Consider the following 25,308-nt stretch of genomic DNA (forward strand, 5'->3'; position numbering starts at 1 on the left):
TACTACCATGTGCATGTGATACTACCATGCCCATACATGTTGTCATGTTAGTTTGTACGCTAGCCTTTTTCAAGATTTACTTTTATTTTTAAATTGTGTGTATATGTGAGTGTGTGCCACATGTATGCAGGAGCCTGCGGAGGCCAGGTCACTGGATTTGCTGGTACTAGAGTTACAGATGCTTGTAAGCTGTGAGCTGATGCGGTGATAGAATTGAACTTGGGTCCTTTTAAAGAGCAGTACGAGCTCTTAACTATGGAACCATGGCTCCAGTCTCATTATATATTCTTACACTGAATGAGAGGGTTACAATCTGTGTTTCTCTATATTACATAGAATAACTTTTAGCTACTTGCTAAAGTGTGTGTATGTTTTTTTTTTCTTTTGAAAATATTTGCATATTAGATGGAAAAGGTCTTTCCTTGTGAGCCTGTTTTTCTGTATCCCTGTAATGGGACTGATGATATATATGATGGTTATGGATCACCACCTTGCAACTCTTCATCACAATCAGAACATGAGTAGTAAAGAAAGGATCAACATCCATTCTTCTATGTTTCTGGAGCATCAGATCTTGCCAGGACTGTCTATTATGAATTTGTTGTCCCTTCTATTGTGTCTACCTGTACAGGCAAGTGATATATTAACAAGTTTGTTATATGATCTTCATTAAAGGTTGAAAAGTGAGAGTTAAGGGTTTAGTTCGGTTGTAGATTATTTCCCTAGTATACTGAGAGCCCTGGGTTCAATCACAGCACAATCAAAAACCCCAAAGCAAAACAAAAGGTGATAGTACTAACAACTAATTGATGCCAATTGTATTAATAGAAGACAAGCTCTCCTGTTACTCTCCCCAACAGAGGTCATGCCTTGTAATTGACTTTTGAAAAGGAGCTATGTTTTATGTATTTTTAAAAACCCTTTCTAAAATGTATGAATTCTTTTGCTAATTTACTTGTTTAAGCTAGCATCAAAAAGAAAAATGTGGAGGCAGAGTCAGACAGATCTCTGAGTTTGAGGCCAGCCTGTCCTACAGAGTGAGTTCCAGGACAGCCAGGGCTACACAGAGAAACCCTGTCTTGAAAAAAAAAAAAGAGAGAGAAAGAAAAGAAAAATACAACAGCCATCTCACTTTCTTTAAGGTATGAAGTATCCACTGGATCATAGAGGATGTCCTTTGGTATCTTGCACAACAAATTTGAAAACGTTATTCTGCACATACCTCTGCTAAAATGCAAACTTGCTCCAGCTCAAAACCTCCCCCTACAGCCAGGTGGGGTAGTGCATGCCTATAATCCCAGGAGTTGGGAAGCAGAAACAGAAAGATCTTGCCAAGTTCAAGGCCAGCCTGGACTACATATGAGGCTCTATAACATAGTGTTTATGGATTAGTTAAATGGCATAGAGAATAAACATCCTTCCTTTATACTAAGTTTACTTAGGTATACATGTGAATTTCAGGACTTGGCAAATTCAGTAAGTCTCCTCTTCTGTTACAGTTTTGTGGAGGCTGGTACTTCTACATACAGGCTTACAAAGCTCTTAGACATAAGACAGCAAATATGGATGTGCTGATTGTGCTGGCAACCACCATTGCGTTTGCCTACTCCCTGGTTATTCTTCTGGTTGCAATGTATGAGAAAGCCAAAGTGAATCCTATTACCTTCTTTGATACACCTCCTATGCTGTTCGTGTTTATTGCACTAGGCCGATGGTTGGAACATATAGCAAAGGTAAAGTAAGAAAGTGTACCATTTGTTAAAGTATTGGATCAGTTAAAGGCCTTTGTTGTTTTCTAAGTCATACTAGAAATATACATTGATGTCTGTAGTTCCATTTTAGTTTTAGCATTATCTTCAGTAAGTTTATCAAATTTATATTACTGCCAAGGATAGGGCATTCCTGTGGTACTTTTTGAGAAACATTCGAGAAGTACTTATTTGTTCTATCATATTGTTAATCGAGAATTGATTTGGCCATATGGTTTAAAACAGTGATGTCAAAGCCCATTCATGCTGCCATGCTGTGATAAAGTCAGTTTCTTCCCTGTTCCATGTAACTTTATGCTTAACAGAGTTGAAGGCATAATCTATGTGCCTCTCAGTACCCTGAGCACTGTACAGTTTTTCCCTGTGTACAATCTAGACAATCGCTTGCTAGTTCTGTCAACTCAATGTGTCTCATTTGCTAAACCATTCTAGTTTTCTTCTCAATTAAGTTTTTTTTCCAATTTTTTTTTGTTTTAGATAATCCTACACTGAACATAATCATGTCTAATAGTCATTCCCGCTGAGTTGAATAGGAGTAATTAGAAAGGATATGATTGCTGTTTTAAAGGACATACAATTTTCCATGGTCTCATGCTATAAGCTGTGGGAAATTTTGCCAGCTAGGGTCTGTCAGCAAAGTGGTTTTTATTACGACGTCCTGAGCATCACATCTTATTTAAATCGTTTCTAATTTGGCAGATGTCAAATGAATTTACAAGATGGCTTTAGCTTGAGTTTCTTTTAGTAGTCTTCTTCTTAGTAGTTTAGATAAACATTTTTCCATACACTGAGTATTTATATTCCCTCTTGAAAGATCTACTTGTTCTTGTGCTTTGCTCATGTATGAATTATATTCCTGGTATTTTTCTATTAATTTGTATTTCTTTGTAAATTACACCTAGTACTTTAAAATGCTTTTTACAAATTATATTATTAATATTCCAATGTAAATTTTTTTCTGATCAAATGTTTTTCTTAAGCTGATGTTTGAGCGAATATTAAAAGATTATATCTTTAAGGTTTGAATACTTTTTTTCAGCATCATTACTGTTTTTTAATTTATAGGGCAAAACTTCAGAGGCTCTTGCAAAGCTAATTTCACTACAAGCGACAGAAGCAACTATTGTAACACTTAACTCTGAAAATCTCCTCCTGAGGTATTTATTTTCATTCCCTTGTAACTTGTTTTAAATATTCTATTGCATTAATTGTATTGTGTTTGGTACACATATGCCATGGCACATGTGTGGAGGGCAGAAGAGAGCTTGTGGGAGTTTTCTCCTTCTACCATGTGGGCCCTAGGAATAGCACTCAGGTTGTTAGGCTTGGTAGCAAATACTCTTACATGCTCAGCCAGCTTACTGGTGCTCTTTTGTGGATTTATTTTGAGATGTATCCAGAAGTAAGGAATGTCATAACGCCGCAAAATCTGACTCTGATTTAACAATTATCCCCATCTTATGATGCTTTATTTCATCTATCTGTTTCATTTTTCTGTTGTTGCAGTAAGAAGTAATTCCCAGTCATATAGTTTTAGTGCTAAATTTTCTACAGTATTTCTTTATAAAAGGATATATTCAGTCAGGTGGGGGCGGGCTATAAACCTTTAATCCCAGCATTCATGAGGCAGAGGTAGGCGGATTTCTGTAAGTTCAAGGCCAGCCTGTTCTATACAGAGCGAGTTCCAGGACAGCCAATGTTACACAGAGAAACTCTGTCTCGAATAAACAAATTAAACAAACAAACAAACAAATAAATAAATAAATAAATAAATACATAAGAGAGCATATTGAAGCTGTGTGTGGTGGTACATACCTGTAATTCTAACACTGTGAAAGCTGAGAGATCCTGACTTTGAGAGTGGCCTGTGTCAACTCCTCACCTTCCCCATCTTTTGACATAAGATCTTGCTCAGTCTCTAGTATTTTTCTAGTGTAAGGAAACGATTTGAAGTTCTTATGTATATCAGGCAAGTGCTCTGTCACTGAGTTCTTGCTTATTTTTCCCCATAGTGATTCCTTTTTCAACTAATGGAAGAAGTAAGAAAGGAAAGAAAGGAGGAACTGTTCTAGTTAAAAGAAGCATAGGATACCTGACCTCAATTATGTATAGCTACTGAGGGTCTCGGGTAACACACTGACTTTGACCTCACTGTATACCCAAGGGTGACTTTGAACTCATAATCCTCCTGTTTCTATTTCGTAAGTGCTGGGATTACTGGTGTATGCTACCATGCCTGACCATGGCACTACCTTTTAAAGCTTTTACTTGCTCAGTTATTATTGAATAAATATTTAGAGTGCTGTCTTTGGGCCAAGACTTTGTTCATTACCGCCAGTGAGCAAAACTAATATAGTTGTTGCTAGCATAAATGTTGGACCTACATTGTGTTGGTAGTATTACAGAGCTGTAAGCTTGACATGATCTCTAAATTGTGTGTGTGTGGGAGGGGTTAGAATAAGAAGCAGATGCCATGACACTTTTTATGTTGACTCATGTGCAGTGAGGAACAAGTGGATGTAGAACTTGTACAACGTGGAGATATCATTAAGGTTGTTCCAGGAGGAAAATTTCCAGTGGATGGCCGTGTTATTGAAGGACATTCTATGGTAGATGAGTCCCTTATCACAGGTATGTTCTGTCAGAGTATCATGACATGAACGTGAAATGAATCCAAAGTGATAATAAAAAGCAGACAATAAAGAAAAACCAATGAATGTATAGCTCATAAGCAATGAATATGAGTTCTTTAGAGACTGCCTTCAGTTTCCTCAGGTTTACTGTATATTTTTAGTATATTGTTGAACACTAAACATTGAAGATTGTTTTGCTCAAGATTTTTTTTTTTTATTTTCTGTAATCCTAGCACCCAGGGAGGCAAAGACAGGTCTATCACTGTGAGTTTGAGGCCAGCCTGGTTTACAAAGTGAGTCCAGGACAGCTGAGGCTACACAGGAAACCCTGTTTCCGAAAAAAGAAAACAAAACAAAAGATTTATTGATTTTTATTTTAAGCATATGTGTGTTCTGCCTCCAAGTGTCCCTAACTGCTGAGCCATCTCTCTAACACCCACACTCAAGAGTCTTAATTAATAGAATGCACAAGAATGAAGTTATTTAATATCTTGTAGAGCTATGTTGACTTTGGCAAATTTCCCAGGGCAGATTATTCTGTTTTCCTGCCTCAGCAACAGATGTGGTCAGAACTGGGCCAGAGCTTCAAGTTTTCCACATCAGGGTAGCTTAAAGAAAGCAGGGCTGGGAGGCTCCTAACAGGAAACAAGTTAGGAGCCTCCCACAGAGGGCCTCTGAAAGGCTCTGCCCTGCAGACTATCAAAGCAGATGCTGAGACTTAATGGCTAACTGTCGGGCAGAGTGCATGGAATTTTATGTAAGAAGTGGGAAATAGTAAGATCTGGAGAGGACAGGAACTCCACAAGGAGAGCAACAGAAGCAGAAAATTTGAGTACAGGGGTCTTTCCAGAGACTCATACTCCAACCAAGGACTATGCATGGAGATAACCTAAGACCCCTGCACAGATGTAGCCCATGACAGTTCAGTCTCCTAGTGGGTTCCATAGTAATGGGAAGAGGGACTGCTTCTGACATGAACTGATTGGACTGTTCTTTGATCACCTCCCCCTGAGCCGGGAGCAGCCTTACCAGACCACAGAGAAAGACAAGGCAGCCACTCCTAATGAGACCTAACAGACTAGGATCAGAGGGAATAAAAAGAAACCCTCCCCTACCAGTGGACTTGGGGAGGGGCATTCGTGGAGAAGGGGGAGTAAGGGAAGAGTTGGGAGGGGAAGAGGGAGGGAACTAGAGGGGGGATACAAAGTAAATAAAGTGTAATTAAAAATAAAATTAAATTAAAATTAAAAAAAATAAATGATAAAAATTAAAAAAAAAAAAAAGCAGGGCTGGAAGATTTTTAGAGATCAGCTTGGCTAATAGAGTCCAGTGTGGATCAGAATGAAAATAACACTTCTCCCAGTTCTGGTGGTCATGGAAAAAGTTCAGTTTATTTCTTCATTCAAGACTCTGTTTCCCAGTAGTCTGCTGTTGCCGGTTTGGGTGAGATTTTTTCCTTAGTTATGAGTCTGGTACAGTGCAGACACACTGACGCCGGCCTATTCAGCAGTAGTGGCAGCACCTGCCTCCCCTCCTTTATTACAGAAATAGAAAACCTCCCTCCCACATTTTGAAATGCCGTCCGTGAGCTTGTGATCTGGGAGGGGAGTGAAGCTCCTACCGTGTCTGTCGAAAAGAGCTAACATGGTGAGCTCTTCCAGTCCACAAATCCCTGTGTCTCTCTGTAAGAAGAAAAGCAGGACAGCTCTTATCTTTGCCAGTGTCCAGATTCAAGAAGAATGTCCTCTCTAGGTATTTGTTGACAGTGAATGAGTAAATGTACGTTTCAACAGGATAGTAATCATTTTTGTCCTCTGATTCCTTTTCCCTCTTCCTTCAGGGGAGGCAATGCCTGTGGCTAAGAAACCTGGCAGCACAGTGATCGCAGGTTCTATTAACCAGAATGGTTCTCTCCTCATCCGAGCCACCCATGTTGGAGCAGATACAACCCTTTCTCAAATCGTCAAACTTGTAGAGGAGGCACAAACATCAAAGGTAGTCTGGTCCCCTAGGAGAAGAAGAAGGCGTTTTTATTAAAGCCTTCTAATATGAATCTTATTTTATGTTTTCTTTTGATTAATACTAGTTGTATTCATGTAGAGTTTATTTAAAATTTTCTGTTTGTGCTAACTACCAAATACATTGTGTATTCAGTATTAGAAAAAAAAAAGACCTCAAGAAACTCATTATTATCATCATTATGATTTTACATTCTAGGCTCCAATCCAGCAGTTTGCAGACCGACTCAGTGGCTATTTTGTTCCATTTATTGTCTTGGTTTCCATTGCTACCCTCTTGGTGTGGATTATAATTGGATTTCAAAATTTTGAAATTGTGGAAGCCTACTTTCCTGTAAGTGACTTACAACCACTCTTGACTATGTGCAAAACACTGTTAATTTTTTTGCAGAGGTAATTAAGTAGATATCATTTTGAGGAGCCGGAAAAATGGCTCAGCAGTTAACAGTATATACTGCTCTTGCAGCAGGCCTGAGTTCCACTCCCAGCACCGTGTTGGGCAAATTGAACCTGTCTGTGACTCCAGGTCCAGCAGGATCTGATGCCTCTGGCTTCTGAGAATCCCTGCACGTATCTTCACATGCCCACACACAGACGCATAGACATAAGACAACTAAATAAATGATGGTGAGCCAGGCGTAATGTGCGTGTCTTTAATCCTAGCACTCAAGAGGCACAGTCAGGCAGATCTTTGTGAGTTTGGGGACAGTCTCCATGAGTACCAGGCCAGCCAAGTTCAAACAGTGAAAGCTCGTCTTAAAACAAGCAAATGAACAAACTTCGGAAATGAGCAGTACTGACTGAGAGTGTAGCGTAGTGGTAGCCTGCCGCCTGGTATTTGATAGCCCCTGAGTTTATCCATGGTATCAAAAAGAAGAAGAGAGGGAATAAGAGAAAAAGGAAATGAAGAAGAGAAGGGAATCCAAATCAACATGTGGGTGCTGTGACTCAAAGCAAGGGTCTTGGCAAGAACAGCCAGCACTCTTAACTGCTTAGACATCTCTTCACCCCCCCCCCAAAGAATACCTTAAAATTAATGTTTATAAAGCTATAGTATTAGTGTCTACCTATGGAGTTCGCTGATGCTTTCTAAAGTAGGGCTCTTTAATGTAGTAAAATAGATCTGTGATGTCCCTAACTTTATTATTTTACTTAGGCAGGCTTTTTTGGTTTTTTTGGGGGGAGTTCCCCTGTGTAGCCTTGGCTGTCCTGAAACTCAGTTTGCAGACCAGGCTGGCCTTGAACTAACAGTGATCCGCCTGCCTCTACCTCCTTGAGAGCTGGGATTATAGCGGTGTGCCACTGCACCTGGCTACTTAAGCAGTCTTTAATGAAAGCTGTACATGAGATTTTTCTACTCCTGTATGTTCCAAATTGTTTCTTCCTTTCTCCTTTTGTTCTTGTCGAGACTTGGCTTTCCCTTCCAGGATATTTTTGTATCTTTGTCTAGCTTTAGCCTGGTGATAACCATCTTGCTGAGGTGGATGCCCACATGAATAGACAGTTGTGCCATCAGCCTTTTCTCACTGCACTCTTTCAGTGTGGATGATATTTCTTTCTGTACACCTGAACCATTTTGCCAATCTGCTGGGCTCTGTAGTGTCCTCGGAGCACAAGCGTCATCATCCTTTTGAATGGTCATAGACAGAACATTATACTCCGTCTCAGCTCTTTGGAAAAAGAGGAAAACCTGATCTTCCTCCAAGTGTGAGAAGGTGCATTGAAATGCCATTTGCTGTTCTTGATTCCATCAGAAGCCACAAAGAAATTGAGCTTCATTTTGGCAGCTGTAGCTCCAGTGATCTACTTTAGACATATAAACTTAAACATGACTTCTCTTTTTGTCAGTGAAGAAGTAGGGATAATAATGCCTAAGTTAAAAGATTTGAATTCACAGAGGTTCAAGCACAGCACATATGTGAGAACCTTTATAGATGACATATATGAAAGTGTAGGCCTGCATATTTATGAAAATCCCTTAGCATGTGTGTGGAAATATGCATGTGAGTGCAAGTGGCCATGGACACCCAAAGAGTGCATCACATCCCTTATAGCTGTACATAGAAATAAATGTGAGTTGCCAACTGTGGCTTCTGGGAACTGAACTTGGGTCTTCTGCAAGAGTAGTAAGTACTCCTAACTACTGAGCCACCATCATCAGTCTCTTCTAAAATTTTTACTCTTGCCAGGCATGGCGACACACACCTGTAATCCCAGCACTTGGGGAGGCAGAGACAGATGGATCGCTGTGATTTCAAGGCCCGCCTCGTCTACAAAGGGAGCCCAGTATAGCCAAGGCTACAGAAAGAAACCCTGTCTTGAAAAACAAAAAAAATCAATCTTGCCACCACACCAAATTTTTTTACTATTTATTTCACTTACTGAGTGTGTGTGTGTGTGTGTGTGTGTGTGTGTAATGTATGCAAATGGTGGAACATATGTGCCACTGTGCATGTGTGGAGGACAGAGGACTACTTTGAAGAGTTTGTTTTGTTTCCACTGTAATCCCTTGGAACTGGACTATGGTTGTGTGGTTATACAGCAACCACTTTTATCTGCTAAGCCATCTTGTTGGCTCCAACCTTTGTTCTCTAAAGTGAATATTTAAGTTACTGTTTTAAAATTTTGTATGAACATCCAATCTATGGCCTCAGTGTCAGAGAATCAGAATTTGTTCAGGGCCAGATTTAGTGACAAATATGTCTCATGTTATTGTTGAAAGCTGCTAATAGTTCTGGAGTTCTGTGTGCTTTATTTTTTTTTTCATAGTAACTCGAGAATCATCAAAAATGAAATTTTGATTTTAAGACTATCACTTGTTAACCAATTTTGCCCCAGTTTTGTCATGTTTATCAATGGAAAAAATGATCATTAAAAAGAAAAATGTATGTAAGTAGCTAGGTAGGATATGTGATTTTGACACAGGTTTTATTTTTTTTTTTATTTATTTTTTTGTTGATTACAGTTTGTTCAGTTTGTATCCCAGCTATATCCCCCTCCCTCATTTCCTCCCATTGACACTTGTTTTATTTAAACAGGATTAAGCTTTATTTTTTTTTTGTTTTGTTTTGAATAGCTCTAACTGTAAATGAGTAACCAAAGTGCATGTCTTTCTTCTAAAGGGCTACAATAAGAGCATCTCCCGAACAGAAACCATAATACGCTTCGCTTTCCAAGCTTCTATCACAGTTCTGTGTATAGCATGCCCCTGTTCCCTGGGACTAGCCACTCCAACTGCTGTGATGGTGGGCACAGGAGTAGGTGCTCAGAATGGCATACTTATAAAAGGTGGGGAGCCCCTGGAGATGGCTCATAAGGTAAGAGTCTTCAGAACTAAAAGTTGATCTATCAAAATGCAATCACATCCTATTGAGAAATAGGTTTCTTAGTTCTTTGCCCATGGTTCCTAGGCTAAGCCTCTTCTGGAACTACCCTGAAGGTAGAAATAGAAAACTTGGGATGTTGGTTCCTCAGATGTGCCTTGATTATTTAAAATCTCTAATAATACTCCCTCAGCCGTTCCCTGAGAGCAGACCCTGAATGGAAAACCACTGTAGTGCCAACCCATCTCAGATTACACTAGCACTTGCCTGGGAAAATTTGCCAGGGCCTCCAAGGCTTCTGACACATTTGTGTCTGAGTCCACATTATGGTAGCTGCACCTGCAATAGCAGTGTCTTTGGTGCTACCAGCTAGCACTTTACAGCTAGGACTTCCACCTCAATTAAGGCTGCATTCAACTAAAGCCATGGTCTCACTAGTCAGGGTGTAGTGGCGCACTCTAGTAATCCCAACACTCAGGGAGGCAGAGGCAGGCAGATCTCTGTGAGTTCAAGGCCAGCCTGGTCTACAAAGTGAGTCCAGAATAGCCAAGGCTGCACAGGGAAACCCTGCCTCAAAAAACAAACAAACATAAGCAATGTTCCCACTAATACAATTTCATTGTGAGTATATAAAAATATATACAGATGCATGGAGGATACATAGTACATGGCTAAAACACACCTGGAACCTTGAGTAGCATGTATATGTGTGTGTATATATATATATATATACACACACATATACATATATGTGTGTGTATATATATATATATATATATATACACACACACACACACAAGCTAGAATTTTTAAAACATGTATGGGTATATTACCTGTATGTGTGTGTGTGTGTGTGTGTGTATATATATATATATATATATATATATATATATATATATATATATATATATATATATTAATGTACCACATGTATGCAGAGGCCAGAAGATGGTGTTGGATCACCTGAGACTGGAATAGTAGACACCTGTGAGCTGCCATGTAGTTCTGGGAACCAAACCTGGGTCCTCTGAAAGACCAGCTAGTGCTCTTAACTATATCTCTCTAGCTCTAAGGATTTTTTTTAAGATTAGTTTTTATTTTTATTTATGTGTGTACACCTTTATGTGTATAGGTTCCTGTGGAAGCCAGAAGGGTGTGTCAGATCCCCTAGAGCTACAGTTACAGTTTTTTTTGTGAGCTGCCTAACATGGGTGCATGAGTGCTAGGAACTGATAGGCGTCCTCTGTAAGACCATAGTGCTTTTAACCGCTGAGTTCCCAGGGTAGTAATTTTTATAGAAAGAAAATTTGGCATAATTTCAAACCTAAAAAAGGTGTTCCCCTTTCTATAGCTGTTGGGCCCCTATCCTAAGAACAAGGACCCCAGTACATTTATCAAAATAAATTAATATTGACATTATGCTGTTATATAATATGTAATTTCATGTTCTGCTTTCCTCTGTTGTTTCCATGATAACCTTTTACAGCAGTTTTTTCTCTTGTCCAGATGATGCTTTGAATATTGTTTCCATCTTTTTTTGTTTTCAGAGATAAGGCTTCTGTTTGTAGCCTTGGCTATCCTGGAACTCACTCTGTAGACCAGGCTGGCCTCAGACTTTTAGAGGTCTGCCTGCCTGTCTCCCTGAGTGCTGGGATTAAAGGCGTGTGCCACTGCTGTCCAGATTATTATTATTTTTTTAATATCAGTTCATTGGGCTATTCAGTCTTCAGGGTTCTCATTCTGGGTTTATAGTGAGGTGAGCTTGGTCTCTAACTCCAGATTATTCCCTCTTACTTTCTCAAAGTGCTTCCTCAACCTTCCTCTTAATAGCCCAAGTTCTTAACCAAGACCTAGCCAAGGCAAACAACTCAGCAGTATTACCTTCAACCTAATATTTACATTTTCTTTTACAGCCATCTGCTCACTACCCAAATTTCTCTAACAGATCTAGTAGTGAAAGCCTTTGTGTTTTCCCTAGAGATGCTAGTAATGTCACTTAATTACCCATAACTAACAGCTTTAGTTTTTTTTTTTAATACAAATTCACAGGCATTTAACAAGATTAAAACTCAACTGTGGGGTAGAAAAATTAGTTGCTACTAAGATGTATCTTATTATGCCTTTTGTTCACCCAAAGATGATTTAGTTGATGAAGTTGTGAAGCCAAAGACCAGTTTCTTAAGAAATGAAATAGCAGTCTGTTAAAAATAAGCCTGTTTCTCATTTCTGGGACGATGATGTCACATAGGTGTATTTTAAACTTTTCTCCAGGTGAAGGTAGTGGTATTTGATAAGACTGGAACCATTACACATGGAACCCCAGTAGTGAATCAAGTAAAGGTTCTGGTGGAAAGTAACAAGATATCACGTAATAAGATCCTGGCCATTGTTGGAACTGCAGAAAGCAACAGCGAACACCCTTTAGGAGCAGCTGTCACCAAATATTGCAAGCAGGTACAATTTTATCTTTCATATTTATGTTGTCATCCCGTGGAGGAATGATGCAGACCAAATCTGGTCTGGCCTTTGACCAATTTATATATAATTAGTATGAGGCTAAAGAGAATTGTATTTTCTCTTTTTTGTTTGTTTGTTTTTAAGACAAAGTTTTTCCATGTAGCTTTGGTTGTCTTAGACTCACTTTGTAAACCAGGATGGTCTCGAACTCACAGAAATCTGCTTGCTGACCACTGGGATTAAAGGCATGTTCCACCACTGTCCGGCCCTTTTTTTTTTTTTTAACTTAATTCAATGTAATGGGTCTAGAAATGTAGCTCAGTTGGTAGAATGCTTGCCTAGATGCTTGAAGCCCAGGTTTAATCCCTGACAACAATAAACTCAGCATGTTAGCACATGCCTTTAATCCTAGCACTCATGAAACAGAGGCAGGCAGATTTCTGAGTTCAAGGCCAGGCTAGTCTACACAGTGAGTTCTGGGACAGCATCACTACACAGAGAAACTTTGTCTCAGAAAAAAAAAATAACAAATTAAAAATTTCAAGTTCATCTTCATTACATAGTAAACTCGAAACCAGCCTAGACTGTATAAAACTTTGTCTCAAAAATTATTATGTACTAGTTTTTTTTTGACATACATAACTGTAAACCTAAAAAAATAAATGAATTCTGATCTTACCACACAGTAACCCCTGTTTGACATAAAACATTAAAATAGAAGTAATATGTTTTGGTTGCATAATTTATGTGATAAAAATGGAACCCTTATTCCCTTCCCCCAATATAATTTCTCTCTTCAAAAATTAATAATTGTTATCTTATTACTAGTCATTTTAAATAACTTAATTTTTTTTCAAGACAGGGCTTCTCTGTGTAATGTTGGATGTACTGGAACTCACTCTGTAGACCAGGCTGTCCTCGAACTCACTGAGATCCACCTGCCTCTGCCTCTGTGAGTGATGGTATTAAAGGTGTGTGCTGCCACCATCCGGCTCTTAATTATTTTTTAATTTATAAACTTTGGTAACTAATTTCTGGTATGTTCACAAGTGTTAATGTTAATGTTATTTATTTACTTAAAGATTTAGTTTAGTTTACTTATGGATGTGTGTTTCTTCTGTGTGTGTGTATATGCACACCAGAAGCGGTTAGATTTCCTCAAGATGAAGTGACATTTCTGAGATGCCTGATGTGGGTGTTGGGACCCAAATTCCAGTCCTCTGATAGTCGTATGTTCTCTTAACCACTGAGCAATTTCGCCAGAATAATCTCATTCTCTTAAGAGCAAAGATTTTCTTAAGTCATCCAGGTTTTTGTTGGCTCCTGCACTTAAATGATGCTTCTGCCTGAGTGTCCCACATGGCTAGGCCTAAAGGCATGTGCCATTGCACCTAGTTTATGTACTTTTTTGTTGCCTTTGAGACAGTCTCATTACGTAGCTGAGGTTGGCCTGGAACTTGCTGTATGGCCAGGCAGAACTTGAACTTGCAGTACCCGCACAAATTTCTATCTTTCAAGTGCTGGGTGTGTGCCACCATGCCCACCTGCATTCATCATTTTAAACTTTACATTGAAAGCCATAAAAAGACCAGTCTCTGCTACCTTGCTTTTTATTTTATTAGATGAATTTTCTCTATCAGGAAATACAATTCTACCCCATTGTTTTACATTCTGTTCTCTGAGTGCTGCTTTGCTTTCAGTGTACACTGAGCATTCTTGTCAGCTTTTTGCAAACCTGTCTTTACATTAAATATGTATCAGTGTAATTACTATATCAAAGGATGGTTACAGTTTCATTTTTTACGACTAACATCCATACAAATGGTTCTATGAATTTTTACCTGCACCCAAAGTTTTGAGTGCCTGTCTTCTTATATTTTTGCCAACATTATTTATAATTAAAAATTGCTACACCACTATTGTGTGTTTGTTTGTTTGTTTGTTTGTTTAGTGTGTTGTGTTTCTGTTTGTTAGGAGCTGGACACTGAAACCTTGGGTACCTGTACAGATTTCCAGGTTGTACCAGGCTGTGGTATTAGCTGTAAAGTCACTAATATTGAAGGTTTGCTACATAAGAGTAACTTGAAGATAGAAGAAAATAACATTAAAAATGCATCCCTGGTTCAAATAGATGCAATTAATGAACAGTCATCAACATCATCTATGATTATTGATGCTCATCTCTCAAGTAAGCTGATTTCTTTGTAGTAGTTTATAGATCTTTGTAGATTTCTTTTTTTAGCTTGATTTTTTTTCTTCTTTTTTTAATTGAAAATAGGTTCTTGTCTCATACAGTACATACACCACAGTTTTCCCTCCCTCTACTCCTCCCAGCCCTTCTCCCCTCTCCCCATATCTAGTCCCCCTCCAACTCTCATCAGAAAAGACCAGACTTCCAAGAGACAACCACTGAACACAACAAAACAAAACAGAGTAAGACAAGGCAAAAACTGTCACACCAAAGCTGGAGAAGGCAACCTAACAGGAGGAAAGACTCCCAAGAGCAAGCAGAAGAGTAAGACACATCTGCTTCTACGGTTAGCTGTCCCATGAAAACACCCAACTAATAGACATAACATATATGGAGACGACTTGTTCAGACCCGTGCAGGCCCCAAGCTTGCTGTTTCAGTCTCTGTGATCCCATATTAGCCCTGCTGAGTTGATTCATTGGACCATGTTCTCCTGATATCCTTCATCCCCTATGGCAACTACAATCTTTCTACTCCATGTTCTATGGGTGGAAAGAAGGACCTGATGAAGACTCCAATTTAGCCTCTCCACATGTCTGGCTATGGGTCTCTGCATTCACTCTTACCTGTCACCAAAGGAAGCCTCTCTGATGACAACTAGACAGGCCACCAATCTACAAGTTTAACAGAAGGTCATTAAGAATCATTTCATTGATCTATTTTTTTTTAGACCAATCATGTTTTTTTTTTTTCCACCCTAGGTCTCTAGGCTATCCAATCTCTGTTTCCTACATGCCAAACAGTGTCAGGAATGGGCTGTGTCTCATAGCATGGGCCTCACATTAAATAAGACATTAGTTGTCTACTCCCACAAGTTCTGTACCATCATTGCCTTAGCCTATTATGCAGGCAAGACAGAATGTAGATCAAAGGGTTTAGAGCTGGGTTGGTGGTATCTTCCCACACCAGACAGATGAGGACATAGGGGTGAAGACTCCATGCGGGCACCAGCTCAACCTCTACATGTTCAATGAACTGTGCAGATGTTGTCATTGGCAATGGGGCCCCTCTGTCCTAGTATCAGTGTAGACTGTTTGGGGATCTCCACAGGACCCCCTTAGCCAACAACTTAAACAAATGTAACTCAGTCTCACTACTGGGAGCCTTGCATGGCTACTAGAGATGGCCAGTTCAGACTTTATATTCACCATTGCTGAGAGTCCTCACCAAGATCACTTTCATAGATTCCAGAAAGTTTCCACTGCACTAGGTTTCCAAAACACCCCCTTTTGCCCCCCAATTCCAGCCATCTCTTCCTACAACTCTTTCCTTCCATCCCATCTTCCCCTACCATTTCATCTCTGCCACTCCCATCCCAACCTGTCCCCAGTCTACCTACAAAATTCATTCTATTTCCCCTTCCCAGGGAGATCGATGTATCCCCCCTTGACCCTTTCTCTTTACCTCATCTCTCTGGGTCTGTGAATTGTTGCTTGATTATCATTTACCTGACAGCTAATATCCATGTATAGGTGAACCCATACTGTATTTGTCTTTCGGGGTTTGGGTTACCTCACTAATGATGATTTTTTTCCCTCTTTGCCTGCAAATTTCCTATTGTTAATTTTTTAAACAGCTGAGTAATACTCCATTGTATAAATGTGCCACATTTTGTTTATCCATTCTTCAGTTGAGAGACATCTAGGTTGTTTCCAGTTTCTGGCTGTTATGAATAAAGTCACAATAAATATACTTGAGCAAGTATATTTATGGTAGGATGCTGTGTTCTTTATGTATAGGCCCAAGAGTAGATTGATTCCCAATTTTCTGTGGAACCACCATATTTATTTCCATAGTGGCTATGCAAGTATGCACTCCCATCAGCAATGGAGGAGTGTTCCTTTTTATCCACATCCTCTGACCAGCATGCGCTGTCACTTGAGATTTTGATCTTAGCCATTCTGATGTGTATAGGATGGAATCTCAGAGTAGTTTGGATTTGCATTTCTTTGATATCTAAGGATGTTAACATTTCTTTGAGTGTTTCTTAGCTATTTGAGATTCTATTGAGAATTCTCTGTTTAGAGCTGTACCCCATTTTTAAATTGGATTACTTAGGTTTTTTGAAATCAGTTTCTTAATTTCTTTATATATTTTGGAAGTTAGTCCTTTATTAGATGTGAAGTTGGTAAAACAAAAATATTTTACCATTCTGTATACTGCTGCTTTGTCCAATTGATGGTAATACCTTCTGACTAAGACTTTTTTAAGTTGTTTATAGACCATTTTTTTGACTTATAGTTCTTTTGAGAGAATGTGATAAAAGTTGTGGATCACCTGCATAATAAGTAATATGTCTACTTTAAAAGGTTAATTTATATCTTAGAGCCCTTTCATGGATCTTAATTAAGGATCTTTGGGGTTTTTTGTTTGTTTGTTTTGAGATAGGTTCTCACTATGTACTAGTGGCTGCTATGAAACATTTTACTATATACACCAGGCTAGCCTAAAGCAGAGATCCACTTCCTTCTGCCTCCTGAGTACTGAGATTAAAGGTGTGCACCACTGTGACTCACTCAGAATCCTTGCTTTAATTGTTCTCTCTCATTCAGGATTTTGGTATCTGCTCTGTTCTGTTCACTCTCCCATATCCCTTATTATTCATCTTTTTCTTCCTGATGCTCCACATGTGCTCTATATGTGCTCTATATTCCAGTGATATTAGTTACCTACCTATAGGTCTTCCTCAGGGCCTACCATTTAGCCTTTATTTTTTCTTGACAAAAAAAGTTAATACATTTTTTTCTTCTATCCCTCTACTAATTTATTTATTCACTTTACTCCTGATTGCAGCCTGCCTCACTCCTCACACACCTCTTCCCTCATTCTTTCCTCTCCTCCTCAGAGAAAGTACCAACCCACCCTTGCACATTAAATCACTGCAGGACTAGGTACATCCTCTCCCACTGATGCTAGACAAGGCAGCCTAGTTAAGGGAACGGGATCCAAAGGCAGGCACCAAAGTTAGAGAGGGCCCCTGCTCAGCCATAAATAGCATCTACCCTGTTGACTTATGTTTTTCCTTCTAGACCTAACTTACATCTTTTTCAATGATACTTTCACTGACATAAATGCTGATAGAAATACTTGCTCTTCTTAAATTATAGCTGTACTTCTTTTCTCTTATATTATACACACTACAAAGTAAGTATTTCCTGGCCATTTTTACTTCTCTGTGACTTCTTTTTTATTTGTGTATGGATGTCATATCAATTAACTAACCTATAAAGAATCACTCAACAGCCTTTGTGGAATATTTGTTATGACAGCACTATAGAGAATCATCAGTGAGTACAGAGTTGTAACTCAGTGGTACACCTCTCTAATAGTTTTCTATTTTCTTTGTGTTTAGCATATGTGAGACCCTGGATTTGATCTCCAGCACCACTGAGGGAAGAGATGGAGAGCTAGGAGCACAAAAAAGGCTGGGAGATGAGTTGTCATAACCCAAGCAAAATATAACAGTGGCTCAGACTAGTGTGATAATAGTACAGTTTGTAAAAAAAAAAAAAAAAAAGTGGTCAAATTCCAGATATGTCTTGAAGGGAAAGCTGAAATATTTAATTACCAATTGGATATATAGAAGATGAGTAAAATAAGAGTCAAGGGGCTGGAAAAATGGCCCACCAGTTAAGAACATTGACTGCTCTTTCTGAGAACACAAGTTCAATTTCAGGCACCCACATGGCACCACACCACTGGCTATTAACTCCAGTCCCAAGGGATCCAATGTCCTCTTCTGACTTCCATGGGCACTGCACACACACAAAGCAGTGACATACATGCAATCAAAACACCTGCGGGTGTGACACATAAAAACTAATTGATTTTTAAAAATTAAAACATAAGAGTCAAAGCCATGCCAAAATTAGTAACCTACCATTTATATGGATGGAGTTACTGTTAAATAAGATAAGAAAGACAAGAGGAACAACAGTGGAGACAAGATCCAGTTTTATAGAAGTTACATTTGGGTGCCTGTTAGCTATCTAAGAAGAGATACCATACAAATGGAAATATTAGGTAAGAAGGTGTCTACAGGGGCCTGCAGATCCAGGAAGGGACTGAATTAGAAATGCAGAGTTGGGAGTCATTTGCTTTGTAGATCTGTGTTATTTAATACAATAATCACTACTTACATGTCATTGTTTAATTTTGAGTTGATTAAAATTTAGGTTCATATGAGCCAGGCATGGTGGTGCATGCCTGTAATCCCAGCACTCTGGCAGAGGCAGGCAGATCTCTGTGAGTTCAAGGCCATCCTGTTCTACAAAGTGAGTCCATGACCACCAAGGCTATACAGAGAAATCCTGTCTGGATAAAAAAAAAAAATGTTCATGTAAAATGCAGTTCTTTGATCATTTTGGGCCCTCAGTAACCACATGTGTTAGATAGTAGCTGTAGACTTAAACAGAAAAAGTGTAGAGCATTTCCAGCATTGCTGGAACCACCGTTCAAACATCACACGATTTACTAAAATAAAGAACTGGAGCACTGTGGGAATAGTTAATTGGAATAGTGGAGACTAAAACCTTATTGGCAAGAGTTTGAAAGAGAAAGGGAAGAGGTGCCTTAAAGACAGCTCGTAGGAGAAATGCTTTTGAGCAGTCCTGCTGTGCACAGAAGCACAGAAATGTGGCAGCCAGAGCAGTGGGCTCAAGAGAGGTTTCTTCTGTTTGTAAGGCCAGGACGGTGTGCAGCAGAGATAATGAAAAATTGATTATTCAGGGAGGAGAGAAGAGAGTAGTTGGAGAGATGATCTGCAATAGGCAAAAGAGGGTGACCTAGTGTACAGGTATAGAGAGTGGCCTAGAGAAGGCACAGGCTTTGTTTATAATAGGGAAAACAAGCTGTGTACACCTAGGAGGCACAGGAGCTGGGAAGATATAGCCACGAGAAGGCCTCTTATGACTGCAGGGAGCAGCTGCATCTTGGATGAGCATGGGGGAGGAAAAGGAAAGACTTTGCAAAGAGCAATTTCAAATAATCACCCTGAAAAAGTAGAGTGGACTACGGACAGGCAGTCAAACATCTGTCCACCAGAACTAAGAGCTCATGTAAAGTTAGTAGTTACAAGTTTACAATGAGACATCAACACAGCTGCATATTGACATGCAGCCACTTTCAGCTACCGAGGAACAATAAGTATTTGAACCGTGGTGGAGTGTCAAAGAGAAAACTTCAGGAAGAAGGGAACCTCTGAACTAATACATTCTCAGTCCCCCCCCACCCCACCCCACCCCTAATGTTGCTGGAGATTGAACTTGCTGTTTGGAGAGAAAGGTTAAGGACGTTTGGGTGTTGGTAGCAATATGGGCTCAGAAGTATGAAAGAGCATTTCATATTTACATTTCATTACATATTCATGTAAAACTTGAAAATCACTGTAATAGGTTATATTCTGCCAAAAATGTACTGTAGAGCTTGCAAAGTTGGGCGGGAAGAACTTGCCTCCTGAGATGGATTTAAACGTTAAATAATCTCACTGAATGTTATTTCTGTACTTCTAGATGCTGTTAATACTCAGCAGTACAAAGTCCTTATTGGTAACCGGGAATGGATGATTAGAAATGGTCTTGTCATAAGTAATGATGTAGATGATTCCATGATTGAACATGAAAGAAAAGGTCGGACTGCTGTATTGGTGACAATAGATGGTAAAGTTTCCCTGAAATACATTGGCAGGATTGTGATTTCAGTGATTGTTTTATGTGTCTGTGAGACTTAAACTATGAGGTTTATTTCAGAGGCTTTAATACAAAGTTAAAATATTAGTAAAATATGGTTGTTAATAATTCAGAATTTTCTCACCAGCTGTTGAGGCACATGCACTTGGGAACCTGAGATAGCAGAATTATGACTTTAAGAACTACACAGGAAGACAAACAAACAAACAAAAACAAGTCAGCAGGTATAATGGTACATGCCTATAATCCCAGCCTTTAGTGGGAGGAAGCAGGAGGACAATAGTTGAAGACTAAGCTCTGTAGTGAGTTCAAAGCTAGACTGCGCAACATGAGACCCTGTGTAAAAAAGACACAAAACAAAAACAAAAAACTAAATTGAGGGGCAGGGAGGCAAAACAACTTCACATTTGGGCCCTAAGTTTAATTCCCAGTACGACAAAAAGAAAACAAGTACCTTGAAGCCAGGCATAGTGCCATACATCTTTTAATCCCAGCAAAGTTAGGCCGATCTCTGTAGTTCAAGGCTATATAGCAAGTTCCATGCCAGTCAAACATACATAGTGAGACCATGCCTCAAAATTTTTTTTCTTGCATTTTTTCACTTTTATTATTTTCTTCCCTTGACTGAAAATTAATCCTGGATTTTAAAAAATGATAAGTTACATAATAACAGAGTAAAATAGCATTCATTATCTCACCATTCTAATATAGCACAAGTTTTAATTTCATGTATTCTCTTCTTAGCTTGTTGGTATATTTTATACATCTTTTTATATATTTATAATACTGTTATTACTTTCTTGCATTTGTGTATTTGTGGTGTACATGCGTATGTTTGTGTGTATACGCATGTGCGTGAGTGCAGGTACATATGTAAGCCTGATGTTGGGTATCTTCCTTGATGGATCCCCAGTCTCTTGTTTTTTAAGGTGAAGTCTCATGTATCCCAAGATGGCCTCAAACTATGTACCCAAGAAAGATCTTGAACTTCTGAGCCTCCCTCCTGGAGCCTCATGTGCTGGGATTATAGGTGTGATCTAGGTACTGGAGATTCACCCTAGGGTCTTGTACATGCTACATGCTAAGCCAACTGAACTACATATCTAGCCTCATAGCATTTTTTAAAATATTTTTATTTTAATTTTTATTAATTATACTTTATTCACTTTGTATCCCCCCTGTAGCTCCCTCCCTTCTCCCCTCCCAATTCCACCCTTCCTCCTCCTTCTCCATACATGCCCCTCCCCAAGTCCACTGATAGGGAAGCATTTTTAACATGTATATTTTATATGTAAAATTTATGTCAATAGAGTTGAATGAAAACTTTAAATTTTTTTTTTTTTTTGGAGGGGGTATGCCGAAAAGATATTTCAGTAATTAAGAGTACTTGCTGTTCTTGCAGAGAACCAGAGTTTGATTCCTAGCACCCATGTTGGGTGTTTCACAGCTTCCTGTAATCTTAGCTCCAGAGGATCTCTCCTCCTCTTCTGGTGTCTTTGTGCATTAGCATGCATGTGTGCATACTTACGTACAGACCACACACAAATATATATGTACATATTAAATCTAAAAAAAAAAACAAACCTTTAAAAATCCTTTTGGAGATGTAGCTCAGCAGTAGAGTACTTGCCTAGCATACTTAAGACTCTGGGTTTTATAGCTAGTGCTGGGAGGGGAAGAAATAAAAAGAAAGGAAAGCTAGGTGTGGTTATGGGCATCTTGGGAGGCTCAGGCAGGAAGACCGAGTTTGAGAGTATCTGAGACTACATAGTGAGATTGGTCTCAAAAAACAAAGCAAGGTGTGGAGTTTAGATCAGTGACATAGTGTTTACTTAACACGGAACAACACTTAGTTCAAACTGCAGTTACACACACACACACACAAAACACACAAAACTAAGGTCACTTGTACACATACTATTTTGTTTTGGTTTATTTTACTTGATGAAATATTTTACACTGCTGCCAGATAATTGTATTATGTATTTATTTCTGCAGTTCTGGCAACCAAACATGGAACAGATATTCTACGCATGTACTTTTTTTTATGCTTCATGAATCTTTATTTAAATTATTTTTATTTTTATTTATTACAGTTTATTCACTTTGTCCCACCTGTACCTCCCTCCCTCCTCCCTTCCCTATCCCACCCTCCCTCTTCCCTACCCATGTCCTTTTCCAAGTCCACTGGTAGGGGAGGTCCTCCTCTCCTTCCTTCTGATCTTAGTCTATCAGATCTCATCAGGAGTGGCTGCATTGTCACTTTCTGTGGCCTGGTAAGGCTGCTCCCCCTCAGGGGGGAAGTGATCAAAGAGCAGGCCAATCAGTTCTTGTCAGAGACAGTCCCTGTCCCCATTCCTATGGAGGCCACTTGGATGTTGAACTCTAGGCATGTACTTTATCAATAAGACTACACCCCATAATTCTAGAATATTATTTTAATTTACATGCTGTATAATAATCATTCCTATGTTGTTGGAAATGTATTGTCTTTGTACTTGTATTTTGCTGTGTTTGTGTGTATGTATGTATCTGTCTGTCTGTCTATATGAGGGCACATGTGTTCCATAGTACACAGGTGGAGGTCAAAGAACAACTTGTGAAAATCAGTTCTCTCCTTTCAACATTTGGATCTTAAAGATCAAACTCAGGTTGTCAGGCAAGCATCCTAACTCACTGAGACATCCTAGTGGCCCTAAGGTGTTCTTAATATTTTACCATAATACTATAATAAGCATATATAATAGTTTTACATGCTTTCTATTTGATAGGATAAATTTCAAGTTCTGAGATTATTTGCTCAACGTTTATAATCCTTGCTAAGTATGAAGGTCATGACTTCATCATTTTAGGTACAAGGAAAAGCAGAGAATAACATTTTACTCCATTGCAGTGTGTGTGTGTACTATGCACACACAGATGCACAACAGTAGTCAGAGAACAGTAGATATCTGGCCCTATCACTCTACAGCTTAGTCCCTTAAGTGAGGGTCTCCCAGTGACCTGGAATTAGAATGACAACCGCAAGCACAATGATCCCTGTCTCCAGCCTCCTGCCCAGTATTAGGGTTACTGGGAATTTGGATGTGAGTCCTCATGCTTGTGTAACCAGTGTTCTTATCCACTGACTCATTCCCCAGCCCTCTTAGTTTTGCTTTTCTTTTTTTGTCTGTTTGTTTTGAGAACGGGTCTCTCTCTGTAGCCTTGGCTGTCCTAGACTCACTTTGTAGACCAGGCTGGCCTCAAACTCACAGAGATCTGTCTGCCTTTGCCTTCTCTATTGCTGGGATTACAGGCGTGTACCACAGTGCCTGGCTTTAGTTTTGTTTTCCAAACAGAAGAAATTAGTACCTTTTGGTAATTTCCCCCTAATATAATATACTACTGTAATCTCCATTCACCTATTAGTTTTTAATTCTGTTTTATTTTAAATTAGCAAAATAGTGTTTCTGGCTATAGTTTAATACTTTAAGAGTGAGTGTCTTTTAACTTCAGTGACATATTTCTTTCCATTTTCTTATTACTACCTTCATTAAATATCCTTACTTTACTCTGTGAATTTTCCACAACCAAATATGGAAGCTTATCACAGAGCTTGTGTTATAAAGTTTGTTTGGGACCAGGATGTTTTGAGTTAAAGTAGTCCTCAATGACTTGACAAAATTCAATTCTTTCTGAAAATTTGTTCTACTGTATTATTCACCATAATCCAACTGTGTTTTTGTTTGTTTGTTTTCGATGCTGCTATATTAGATGAGCTGTGTGGCTTGATAGCCATTGCTGATACTGTGAAACCTGAGGCAGAGCTGGCTGTCCACATTCTGAAATCTATGGGCTTAGAAGTAGTTCTAATGACTGGAGACAACAGTAAAACTGCTCGATCTATTGCTTCTCAGGTAATTAACTGGTTTACTTATTTATTGGGATGGGCACATGTGCTAACATGTCATTCTAAATATAAAACTTTTTCTTCCACTTAAGTGCTTAGAAAGTCATACTAGTTATTGTTTGCATTATCAACAAGTAGATATCCCTAATTGCTTAAAAACAAACAGCATGGTGTGGTAGAAGGACCCTGTATGTTAATGATGTAAGTGAAAAGGTACTTGCTTAGCTCGAGTTTAGTTTGAGTGACATTGCTGCACACTGGTTTCTGTTGATGCTTTCTTTGAAATGATACAAATAGTTTTCATCAGTGGTGCAGGTGTTTTTTGTTTGTTTGTTTGTTTGTTTAAACAAAATCTCAGACATTCCATTTTACCAATAAAGAGTCGGATGCTAGAATGAAAGTCTTGCTGGCTCAGAGAGGCAGAGAAAGCACCAGGTAACCTTCCTGCTCAGTGGACATCCCAGCAGCAAAAAGCCCCTTTTCTTTCTCCACTCTCTCTTAAAACCCCTCAAACTCAATGTCCCTCCCTTCTACCTCCTGTGTCTCTGTCTTCCTCACTTACTCTATGTACTCTATGATTTTTTTCCTAAGTCTTCCTCACTTACTCTATGTACTCTATGATTTTTTTTCCTAAGTTCTTTCTCTCTCTGTTAATTGGTTACTTGTCCTGCCTTTTGACCTATGGTTGACTTTAATTTAATCCTGTTTACAATATTCAAAGAAATTCAATATTCAATAGATTATTCAATATTCAAACATTCAGTAGAAAGCTCTTGGATGAGAGGTGTGCGCTAGTGCTGAGCCACACCACAACTAGAAACAGGTTTTTCCAGTAAAGAACACAATCTCGGGTTTAACCATATGATTAAATATCCTGCAACAGCCAGGCTTTCAATAATCCCCCACTGTAAACATGGCGGCAGCTGCCTGCATGTCCCTCTCCTATCCATTCTGGATGCTATCAGTGAGTCTCTTTTCTTTGACATACCATTTTTCTTAACTCTACATTTGTTTCATCTCTAGCATTTTGGTTTTGTTTTGTTTTCAAGACACGGTTTCTCTGTGTAGCCCTAGGTGTTTTGGACTCACTTTGTTGTAGACCAGGCTGGCCTTGAACTCACAGAGCTCTGCCTGCCTCTGCCTCCACATGTGCTGGGTTTAAAGGTATGTACCACCACACCCAGCTATCTCCAGCATTTTTCAATTAAAAAATCTTAGAATGCCTTTTCTCCTAGTGTGTGTGTGTGTGTGTGTGTGTGTGTGTGTGTGTGTGTGTGTGTG

General features: G+C 39.0%; 1 protein-coding gene across 3 annotated transcripts in view; it reads left to right on the top strand.

Annotated features, from left to right (window-relative positions):
- Positions 1–25,308, top strand: part of Atp7a (ATPase copper transporting alpha) — a 132,124-nt gene that overhangs the window by 94,868 nt on the left and 11,948 nt on the right. For all 3 annotated transcript variants that reach the window (XM_055592619.1, XM_055592637.1, XM_055592628.1), the window contains exons 9-19: positions 406–631; positions 1,500–1,733; positions 2,835–2,926; positions 4,273–4,400; positions 6,243–6,397; positions 6,620–6,754; positions 9,543–9,737; positions 12,015–12,197; positions 14,175–14,388; positions 19,962–20,108; positions 23,892–24,034. In XM_055592619.1, coding sequence (XP_055448594.1) covers positions 406–631; positions 1,500–1,733; positions 2,835–2,926; positions 4,273–4,400; positions 6,243–6,397; positions 6,620–6,754; positions 9,543–9,737; positions 12,015–12,197; positions 14,175–14,388; positions 19,962–20,108; positions 23,892–24,034 — 1,852 coding nt within the window. The remainder of the gene's footprint in view (positions 1–405; positions 632–1,499; positions 1,734–2,834; positions 2,927–4,272; positions 4,401–6,242; positions 6,398–6,619; positions 6,755–9,542; positions 9,738–12,014; positions 12,198–14,174; positions 14,389–19,961; positions 20,109–23,891; positions 24,035–25,308) is intronic.

This window comes from Psammomys obesus, unplaced genomic scaffold, assembly GCF_907164565.1.
Source record: "Psammomys obesus unplaced genomic scaffold, mPsaObe1.curated_primary_1811, whole genome shotgun sequence".
NCBI lineage: Eukaryota > Metazoa > Chordata > Mammalia > Rodentia > Muridae > Psammomys > Psammomys obesus.